The following is an 11,157-nucleotide window of genomic DNA, read 5'->3' on the forward strand; positions in this document are numbered from 1 at the left end:
TGAGCACTTTTTTGCCATTATTGTTATGCCCTTATCTGAAATATTAAATAACCTATTTTCCTGCCATTTACTTCCACACTTACCCTTATGACATCAGTTCATAAACCCCATCTTTGTCTCTTATACCTGGTAAACACAATTTATCATAATCCCTGAGAATTCAACAAAAGCTGTCTTGAAAGTAATGAATGTTCAATGTAATTAATTAAACATACTTTGGCAATTCCAAGCACTCTTAATGGGAATGAAGAATATTGACTGCAATTGACAGATATTATAATGCATTTGAAATTTGATTTGAACCCTTGTTTTTTGTAATTATTTATGCAATCATGTGATATAATGTGCATTTATCAACTGGCTTGCATTTGCCACACTTGTGGGCCTGATGGCAATCAGACCCCTCACCCCAACCCCCTGCTCATGAATCTGAATACAAATGAGGATCAGAATGTTTGTTAAGCATAACAAATGTACACAAATTTGTTGCAGAGGTAATGAAGCTGACATAATATTTGTATATGCAAATTGTCTTTGGTGAAGTTTACAGTTTAGGAGTTAGATAGGACATTTTTAAAGAAAGTTCAGACATACTGTATATTAACTTGACACTATGAGAATATACACTTTCAAAGGTTGCTTGATATGAATTCAGTAAAATTCACCCTTTAAATCTGATCCTCCTAAAATTATGCTTAAATACTGCTCATGAGTTTTCCACACAGACCATACAGAAGTCACAGAAATGTTGTTGGGGTGGATGGTGGACAAATAAAATGCAAGACTTTAACACCAGAATCCTGTAGGCAAGAAATGCAATATTATTTAGGGTTAGGGATAGATCATGAGTTTGACATCTATATTTGACACTGCAGACATACAGGTAAAAACTTGTACAGTGCATTTTTCCCATCAAAGCAGTTCTAAAACATTAACCATACAGAACAAATATGACTTGTATAACTCATATGCAGTACCTGAGTAGCCCTCTAATTATAAACATATGGCCTGCCTGGCTCCATCATTTGGTGAATCTATTGAAATCTGTAAATAAATAGAATCAAAACTGAGCAAACAGATTGGATTTAAAGTAAAGACTACAGTACAGTCCAAATGTCTTGTTTGGTTTTTACTTACCTACGTTTGCATACACTCCACATGGATGCACTTCTATTCATACTACAATCGGGGGATGCATACATGGACGTGTTCCACACACATGCACCACAATACATGATGATCCTGACCGAATTGTTGAATTTGGTTGAACTGCATAAAAGGTGTGCAACTGGGACCTGGAATGGGACCAGGGATGGGAATTAAACAGTACATACCTGCAATGCACAAAACAAGCATCTACTTTAGCTGTTTGGCACATTTGTGGACAGGACACTCAAATTTGGGGCTGTACACGGATGTCCACTCAGAGTATGCAACCCTCACAAGCTTTTGCAGATGAATATGGATTTGTGATCTGATGCTTTTCCTTGTTTCTCTCTCCTCTATCCACTCACCCCAATCGAGGCAGAAGGCCGCCCACCAAGAACCGGGGTCTGTCGGAGGTTTCTTCCGTTAAAGGGAGTTTTTCCTCCGCCAAGTGTTTGCTCAAGGGGGATTTGTTGGGTTTTCCTATGTAATAATATTGATAACAGTAAGGTCTAGACCTTACTTTGTAAAGTGTCGTGAGATGACTTTTGTTGTGATTTGGCGCTATACAAATAAAATCGATTTGATTTAGCCAAGAAACATTTTTGTAATACTGACCAATAAAACCTGCCTATTGGTGGATGATAAGATACAGAGTGGCGCGGTGGTTAGCACCATCGCCTCACAGCAAGAAGGTTCCAGGTTCAAGCCCTGGTTTGCATGGTCTCCCTGTGCCTCCGGGTACTCCTACTTCCTGTGGCTTCCGGTTGTGGGGGGAGCTGAGGCCAACCCCAGCTGACACTGGGCAAGTAGCAGGGTCCACCCTGGACAGGTGGCCTATCACAGGGCTGACAGGTAGAAAAACAACCACACACACTCACTCCTAGGGGCAATTTAGCCAGTCAACCTAAGCTGCATGTCTTTGGACTGTGGGAAAAAGCTGGAGGGAACCCACGCAGGCACAGGGAGAACATGCAAACTCCATACAGAAAGGCCCAGAGTCGGCCCAGACTCCCACCTGGAACCTTCTTGCTGTACACAACAGCACTACAGTATACTGTTAATATAACAATGCTTCCTCTTCTTTTTGATGAATCCAAAAATACAAATTCATTTTTTTACACTTGAAAAATATTCAGAGGCAGTAAAGTACTTTTTAAAACTCAGTGTCTGCAGGTTTCAGCCTACACAGGGCCACAGCCAACAACTATAAATTCAACAAGGCTGTACACAGCAGGTGAGGGGAAACCCTGGACAAACACACTTCACAAGCATTAGTTGTAGCACTCACAGCTGATTAAAGCATTAAATACATTTGAAGAATATGTATTAGACTGAGAACCAGCAAGATTTAGAATCCTTCCTCATGCCACGTCTACTGTACTGTCCTCTTGTTACAGTGCATATCTCTGTTGTTTTTTTTTAACTGTTTTAACAGCTCAAAATAAATCCAACATTTAGTCCAACAGGTCTCCAACACAAGACATTTTAGCATCTTCTCAGTCTTGTAATTCACATACATAAACCTACCTGTACCCACTCCCTCTCCAGCAAAGCCAGGAAACCCTCCAGTGTGCGGCAGCATGGGTCCATGATGAGCTGAGCCAAAGTGCTGATGAGCAATGTGGTATCTGTTCCTTCAGAACCGTGAACCAGAACTGAATGACCGTCCCTTGTAAAAATGAATAGATAAGCCAGAGGCTTATAACTTTGTGTGCATAATAAAAGGCATCCCTGCATGTACTGTATTTCAAGGCAAAGTAACTACTGAAACTTCTTAAATAATGCTGCTGACAGGAACTCCAGCTTTAGTGATGGCTTAGTGCTGGCATCTGTTATACCACATCCTATGGTATTTATCTGGCTCTTAACTCTTAACATTGACCTGTGATATTGTTTTCCTTCCTCAACAAGTTTACATTAAGTAGCAAAAGGTTTTGGTCTCCGTTGTCTCTATAGATAAGAATATGCTTTTGATTTTTTTTTGGTTAGACACAGGTTGCTACAGCTGATGCATGATTGCTTTATTCATACAGTATCACAGGCTGATTTTACTATACTCCTGCACTGATTTCAAATTGAAAACATTTCTTTATGCACAGACTTATTTGCATACAGTTTGCAGTTATACAAACTTGGGACAAATGTACGCCAACTATAATGCCACCACAGACACACCCTGGGGGCATAGTTCCTACCTCTCCACACACTCTGCCAGCAGGCCAGCAGTTGACAGAGCAGTTTGGACATGAGACAGCCACTTTGAATTCTCAAGCTTACTGAGCCAGCGGTCCATACTGTGGGACTCATCGCCACAGGCCTCCACTAGTTTGATTAGACTCTCCTGCAGTGCTTTACCCCTGTTTACACACATATGAAAAAAAACAAGTTAAAACTGGTATGTTTCATGGAATAAATCAGAATGATAAAAAGGTGAAGAGCGTTTCCTCCCACTATGCACACACACCTTTCCATATGCCTGTGCAGTCTCTTCCAACAGTTATAGCACGATTTGGACTCAAAGCCTCCGCCTGTTATCCGGGCCTGCTGCGCCTGCTGACTGGAGCGGGTGTCAATAATGTAACCTTTGTCTGAACCATCAATCACAGCCTGAAGAAGGTGCTCATCTTCCCTGCAGCGCTTCCTATTGGCTCCCGTCAGAGGCTGACTGCTGCGCATGATTACCTAAAAATGTTTTAGTTTGGTGAGAACTGTTTAGTTATGTGTGTAAATTGTAGGCCAGTGGAGAAACGCACAAACATCTCACCATGCCATTCTTCCTGTGGTAGTAGCAGAGGACAGGGAAGCGTCCTCCCTGTCTGAATTTGCCCACTTTCACCAGTATGTCGTCAGTTATATCCCTAGGAACAATGACAGCTGGAGGGTAGGTGGGACACACTGAGTAGTCTCTGTTCACACTGCTCAATCTCCACCTATCATGCTGCAAATAAAGGAGGGAGAAGGTGAGGAACACTAGTCACAGTGACAAATAACTAATCAATAACTGGAAACATCTAGCCTAAGGGCAGCAAAATATGCACTTCTGCAACTTACTCATTAATACCATTATTGTTTAACTGTGTAAGTGTAAAGTGTAGCTCATTAATGTGATGGCTACAAATGTCTTGGCAGTGAACAGCGATATTCTACCTACCCATCTCCTGGCTGTGCCTTCATATTTTACAGACAGATATAGACATGGTTTTGATCTTTTGGTCTAATTCTTGTCAAGACGTTCCATTTAACAAATCTTAATTGCATAATATGTTTTATTTAAGGCCAATCAGGTGTTACAGTTTACAATTTGCAGGTGGCAACTTCACAGAATAGCTCAACTAGTAAGATGGCCACAGACATGCAAGCGCCAGTTCTGAGTAAAGGGCAGTCACTAGGGCAGTCACTAGGCCACCCAGATTGTGCCTACACAATACATGCAACAATGCTGCCGCCAGGGTCCAGCCCACCCCTATCCCCAGAGGACGACATCCAGCTTTTGAACACAAATTCCAACAGTGTGCAGCAAATTCTGAAGGTATGAAAACAAATGAAAGCTAAGCAACGAGGATATCCTGTCCCACGCCCTCATGTTTTCTTGGAATTTTCCGGTCATATGAATGCTGGATCACTGCTGGGAAAAGTTGTCTGTGAGACTTCTGCCTGTTTGTGAGATTACATTCCAAAGTTACATATATGCATTGCTTACAAGCTCCTTCATTTGACTGTAATGTTCTTCAGGGGATGAGAGACCCCACTGGTCCTGCAGGCTGAGATGAGAGGGTCTGTGAAAGAAGGGATACATCTCGGACACACAGTCCAGGCAGGACAGGGTCTAGAGAAAGGGAAACAGGGACTGTTGTTAAACGTCAGATATAAAGTAAAGATCAAGACAAGGAGGAAACAGCAAGACATTTTACATAATAATAAATAAATACTGATTTACTCATTCTTTTGTGCTGCATTTTAGGTACTTATTGTACCTCAATAGAGTGTGCAATGTTGAGACATTGCTCCATGCCGGGGATGTCGAGCTGGAGCACACGCAGATCTTTACACTTGATGGTAATGGTCCCTGAAGATCCAGAAATCCTACACACCCAAGTACACGCCACTATGATTAATGCAGAGCAGTGAAAAACAATATCCACTTCCCCCATCAATGGCTCATGTTTTGACTCCAGCAGGGCAAAAAGTTGCAGCAAAACAGGAAAGCAAACCCAGTCAGCTGTGTGTCGGGGGGGCCTTTAGCTTGCTGAAAAATAGATGTAGAGCCCTTACTCTTTATTACATACCAAAAACAGGCCTATATCAAGTTTCAGTAAGCTTTCATGAAGCTATACGCAAAAAAGGCTGAGAATGAGGGGAAAAAACCCACAACATGAGTTTGTGGGCGTAGCAGGAAAAGACAATTGCTGCAATCTTGTTAGCAAATTTGCTTCTGGAGCACTGTGGCCAATAAGAGCAACACACAGCAGACACACAGCAACACAAATGATGTCCAACCTTTCACTGCGGCCTGCATTAGAGAAGAGGCCGGAATAGCCCGAAAGGTTTTCCACACTGGTCAAAAAGATTTGAGGAATAATGTAATTAGACATTAATTATACACTGGAGCATTCACTGGCACAGAAGAGACAACTTGTTGACAACTAATTGTTGGCCCTGTGAGTGTGTGTGTTTGACCGTGCACAGGTTTGTAGTCATAACCAATAATCATCACTATAACAGATGATTATTAGATGCTGTAGTTAGTATTTTAAGTAGCACATTAGCTGGATTGCGTTGAATCAAGGGTCAGTTTTTAGGCAGTTTTGTAAATAACTCCTGATTAATATGATTTTAATATGATTTATTACACAGCTAAACTCGATACATGGTTACACTTTTTATTCCCCCTCCCTCACCTTTTCTCAATGGCATCGATGTTCCTCAGAAGCAGTAAAAACTGCCGACAGCTGCCCTCCTCCCTGTCCGAGAAGAGCAGGTTGTGGCCGGTGACACACAGGGTGCCCCTGCTCGGCGGATGGAGCGGCTGGGGGGGGGGAAAGTCTTTCCCCCTTGTGGGGCGTGTAAAATGAAAGCAACAGGCTCCCTCCCCTGTCTACACAGTTGCGCTTTGTTTGTCTGACGATAAGTGGCCTATAAATAGATTTAACCCCCAGAACAACCAATAATGTAGCTACACCTTGTAAAACCCAGGTGGCTGAGCATGAGGCTGCCCTAGAAATGGAAACGTGTTGCTTGACTTGGCTAAAAACGGAAGTGCACGTTTCCTGAGAGACAGCAACACTGGTATTAGCTACTAAAATTTTGTGCGTTGTGGGGGAGAGTGAAATGGAGAGAAGCTGCAGTGATAGGTTTGGTATGTGATAAATGACCACTAGGTGGCAGCACATGCACATATACAAAATCGATGTAAATCACAGCATTTGTGACAGATGTCTAAAGCTTTGACCGGTGTTGTGAGAAGCGTATTCACCGGTCAATTTAAGTATTAAAAGTAAATCAGCTTTTAGTTAGTCCTCATTTGAAAGTGTTGGTTGTATAAGCTTCATTGTATTGCGATAGTTATGAATGCACTAGAGTGCAAGGGGCATTTTATTGTTGCTGCTTTACGGGCGGATCATATTTTGTCCCGCAGTAAAAATAGTGAGTTGAAAATACAACATTTTCCTCTAAATGTGAAGTACAATGGTGGCATTTAGTACTATAAGTACTACTCAAATAATTTGAGGTAGCCTACTCACTGACCAGCTACAACATTAAAATACTTCTAATAATACGTCAGGAGTGCAATAAAACAACACGCACAGTGGCTTCTTCCATCGCTATGTACTTATTTACTTGGGCCTTAATTGTGGTTACTTAAGTACATTTTGCTGATAATGCTTCTGTATTTTTACTTAGCCCAAGTAAGATTTTTGAATGCAGGACTTGTAATGCAGTGTTTTGGAGTATTATTAGTTATACTTTTATTTTGCATTTTTAATCTAAATAAGACCAAGCTACACTTGGTTTTTGCTGTAAGGAGGACGTTCCGGGAACTTAGGCTTCCTAAAGCCTATCAATTATCCTGCGTCCCTGTCCTCAGCCAAGTGGGCGGTCACTGCTCTTATCTCCCTATAAACGTTGCGCGCTGATCGCCACACCAGCAACACACAAAACGAACTTAGTGAAGTCCCGAAGGACCTCACTCACTCGCTGGACCGATGGATTTTAAAGTGTTTGGGGACGAATCCACCGAGGGAGACGCTGTGGATCTGGACAGCGTAAAGGCACTAACAGAGAAGCTGAAGTTACAGACGCGCAGACCATCCTATCTGGAGTGGCAGGAGCGGGTACAGAGTGGACCGTGGAAGGAAGGCTGCTCTGAAACAGGCAGTCCGGGCTCTGGAGAACCAGTCGTTTCCATGCCTGCAATTATGAGAAATGAGAACTCCGAACTGGTTGTGCGCAATATCTGTGGTTTTGATACTATTGATGATGCTTTGGAGTTTCTGCGAAAAGAGCTGGTAAGGGACTCCTGAGCCTTTTATTTTACCCATAGATTTATAGGCTACTATAATAAAACAAATGTTTTGTGCAAATATCACTGCCAAGACCTGACAACTTTACACCGTCAAACAAAAACAATCTTTTCATAGTTCCCTCTCTGCATGTGTGACATACTGTCTTTCTCACCTCTGGCGTAGACAGTCAGCTTTTCAGGTATCAGTGATCTGCTCTGCATGAATGCCTGCTTTAAATCAGAGAGCTGCACGGTTGGCTTCCTGCACAGCTTAAACAAATAGTTTGTAAAACAGGGCAGTCTGTTTTCTGCTACCTGTATATTCTACACTACACACTTTGATAAAGAGATTAAACAGCTATCCAGAACCAAACGTCCACACATTTTGTGTTATTGCTTCATCCCCACACCCTTTGTTTCTCCTCAGAGGGAAATGCAGGTTCAGGACAACCGCCTGGCCCGCCAGCTGATCCGCCTGCGTGGAGAGATCCACCGGCTCAAAGTGGAGCAGGTGTGTGACCGTCACAAGGAGATGCTGGACGATGCAACATTTGAGCTGGAGGAGTGTGGCGAGGATTCTGATTTCCTGTGTGACATCCCCATGAAGGCTGCCTTCACTCTGTCCACCCCTCTAAAACACCTGGGCCTCACCAAGATGAACCTCAACTCCAGACGGTTCTCACTGTGTTAAAATCACAACTCTTCATTAATGCTACTGAGAGCGCTCCTGTTGCCTCTCTTGTGCTTGTGTAGGCTATTATTAGGATTATTTCCTCATCTGAACATGTACTGGGGACAGAATGATGAGTGACTACCAGCTACCTGTGCCATGAAAATGACTCCTTTGATGTGCACCTCTCCTTGACATGCATGAGGAAGCTCTCAGTTGACGCCCTTAATACTAACACACTGGACTGAGCCTGGGCTGCTCTACCATTCACTTTTCTTTGCACAGTGCATTGTGAACCATGGTAGATAAATGAAGGCTGAAATGTAAAATGAATGTGGGATGGGTATTGTGTTAAATATCATGATTGTTTAGTGTTGTAAAAGCAAACTTTCACATTTTTCCAAAGAAGTGCAAGACAATAAGAGGAACAGTAGGACTGTGTGGTTGGAAGCTTGTCACTGAAATACTCACTTCAGGACAATCATTGGAAGCTTTGTACAGCCAGACGATATTCAGACAGGTAGACAGGTAGACAAGTCACTTTACTTGAGATTACTGGTGACATATTTTCTGCATTTGATTGAAATAAGAAGGTAAGGCAAGGCAGGTTTTTTCCTGTATAGCACACCTTCATACACAAAGGCAAGTCAAACAGCTTAATGCAATGTACACAGATAGATAAAACATTTAAATGCATATATAGATAAAAACACAATGCTAATTAGATTAAAACAATACATGCAAATTAAAAGCAACAATTCCAGTTAGCAATAAAGACTGTGTCTGGTCTAGTCTGGTCAGATCGGATAAAGAAAACATTCACACCTAAGACAAAATAGAGTCCTTAAATAAACTCCTACTGTACAGTATATACACATAGGCATTCATCAGGGTTCTGTCCCTGCCAGTGTCCTCACAGGAAACAGGCTGCCATTGTCTGGCATTTTTTACACTTCTTCTTTGCAAACCAAAAATATCTATATGTGCCCCGGTGCACTGACAGGACTCACAACACGGTGACTGATGCATTTTGTTTTCCATGACCATGTCCAGATGCCACAGTGCACAGCCTTTAAGCTATATATGGCTTATACTGATCGAGTGTATTGAGCTGCTCAGTGGGCAGTTTAAGTTAAACGGTTTATTAGTATGAACAGAAAGCAAGAGGACTCATATTTTTCTCATATTTTAAGTGTCATGTTTTTGTGTTGTAGTTGCTAAATATTAAAACATCTTATTGCCATTGTTTATCATTCCATGCAGACTGCAGAATGAGCATTTACATGCAAGATGCCTTAAAATGTACATTTTTCTTGCTTGTATGACACTTTATTAAAGAGAATTTAATATGTCTGTCAGTTTTAAAATGTATTATTTTTACTGGTAATCACATGTCAACTTGACTGTAAAGTATACTGTGGGTTAGCTTCTACTGATCTGCTATCAGTCCTGTCTTTGGTAAATGTCACCACATCATGCTGCTTCAGGTCCATCCATAGCCAGCTGTGTACAGTACTCTCCGTCATGACCTGGTGTAATATATACACTCATGAATGAGGCCCTAGAGGAATACACACAACCACAGGCACTGATGGACAAAATTCATCAAATAAGAAACCAAGTGTTGACACTGTGTAAAAATGAAAGTACAAGTAGAACTACTGCAATGATCACAAAATGGCACAACCTACTTCAGGACGTTGATAACCTTAGGCCTACACTGGGGGAAATGAGTAACACAAAAAGCACAGAGGCCACAATGTGATGCTCTGGGGCCTTATTCTTTACTGAATGCTTTTGCATTTACACTGCATGTGGTTTCCCTTGATCATACCACCTCCCATCATATGAGCAGAAGCTGATATGTATCAGTGTATTTGAGTAAACACACTTAAAAACACATATTTGAAATTGTTTTAAAATTTATATGAGTAAGCATTAGCAGCAAACAAGAGCCATGCTCACTCACATGAAAGAGGCCAGCACCTGCACTGTGAAGCGGGTTGTAGGAGGGTTGGAAAACTTTGTGCATATTGATAGTATCTCAATCTGATTGCGTAACAGAATGTGATTTCCAACCACATTTGGAAGTAGTGACAACCGTGTTTGAGAGGAAAATAGGAATACCCTTTAGGGTCTGCCAAAATGTGGTCTCCAAAGGTGGTGGGGCTCAGTTGATGCACAATATATTTCATATATCACTGTGTCTGATTAGATTCTGCATTCAAAAACTGATAGAACACTATGTACATGTGCATCTTCTTATGTTTTAGAGATATTGCTGAAATCAGCTCAGTAAAAAGCCCTGTAATATCACCTACAGTACATAATGTCAAAAAGCAAAAGTACTTCACCCATCCTGCTAGATTTATACTCTACACTTTAACGGAAAAAGAGTCAACTCTAGTGGTTTCATCACAAGTGAGACTTAATCTATGCTGTGGCAGTCTTCTAAGCACATATTTCTGTGCAGTTCCTGTAATGTTTGGACTGACTTCCTGCCAGTGCGAGCTCTGCAGCAACAGCCGTTCACCACAAAAGAAATGATGCAGCCTGCAGTTAGAGCTGTCTGAGAGGCACAGCAGATGTACAGGGTGCTAGCAGTCTGAAGGACTTCTTATTTCATGTCTCCTTTCTGGAGACAAAATGGGACCATGGTGTGGGCCCCACTCAACAAAAATCTCTGGTTAAAATAACAATTCACCATTTATTGCTCTATAAGTGACATCTAGTGAACAGTTACATACACCTCACCTCACCGTATACAATTACACAATCCTCCAGAAATTGGTATAATCATAAACATGTATGCATTGTTTGTGGTTGCTGTTTCGAG

General features: G+C 41.7%; 2 protein-coding genes across 2 annotated transcripts in view; one reads left to right on the forward strand and one right to left on the reverse strand.

Moving 5' to 3' along the window:
• The window catches only part of LOC109964944 (myotubularin-related protein 9), an 8,757-nt gene extending 1,788 nt beyond the window's left edge, over positions 1 to 6,969 (reverse strand). Inside the window, exons 1-9 of the mRNA XM_020608572.1 lie at positions 6,955 to 6,969; positions 6,048 to 6,175; positions 5,647 to 5,703; positions 5,124 to 5,232; positions 4,850 to 4,975; positions 3,914 to 4,087; positions 3,614 to 3,831; positions 3,345 to 3,506; positions 2,677 to 2,818 (exon numbers count right to left, since the gene is read on the reverse strand). Of these exons, the coding sequence (XP_020464228.1) occupies positions 2,677 to 2,818; positions 3,345 to 3,506; positions 3,614 to 3,831; positions 3,914 to 4,087; positions 4,850 to 4,975; positions 5,124 to 5,232; positions 5,647 to 5,703; positions 6,048 to 6,175; positions 6,955 to 6,969 (1,131 nt within the window). The remainder of the gene's footprint in view (positions 1 to 2,676; positions 2,819 to 3,344; positions 3,507 to 3,613; positions 3,832 to 3,913; positions 4,088 to 4,849; positions 4,976 to 5,123; positions 5,233 to 5,646; positions 5,704 to 6,047; positions 6,176 to 6,954) is intronic.
• A 318-nt stretch (positions 6,970 to 7,287) lies between these two features.
• On the forward strand, positions 7,288 to 9,611 carry fam167b (family with sequence similarity 167 member B). Its single transcript, XM_020608677.1, has 2 exons — positions 7,288 to 7,655; positions 8,079 to 9,611. The coding sequence occupies exons 1-2, from the start codon at positions 7,353 to 7,355 to the stop codon at positions 8,340 to 8,342; spliced, it is 567 nt and encodes a 188-aa protein (XP_020464333.1). The 5' UTR covers positions 7,288 to 7,352; the 3' UTR covers positions 8,343 to 9,611.
• The last annotated feature ends 1,546 nt before the right edge of the window (positions 9,612 to 11,157 follow it).

This window comes from Monopterus albus, unplaced genomic scaffold, assembly GCF_001952655.1.
Source record: "Monopterus albus unplaced genomic scaffold, M_albus_1.0 scaffold94.1, whole genome shotgun sequence".
Taxonomy (NCBI): Eukaryota; Metazoa; Chordata; class Actinopteri; order Synbranchiformes; family Synbranchidae; genus Monopterus; species Monopterus albus.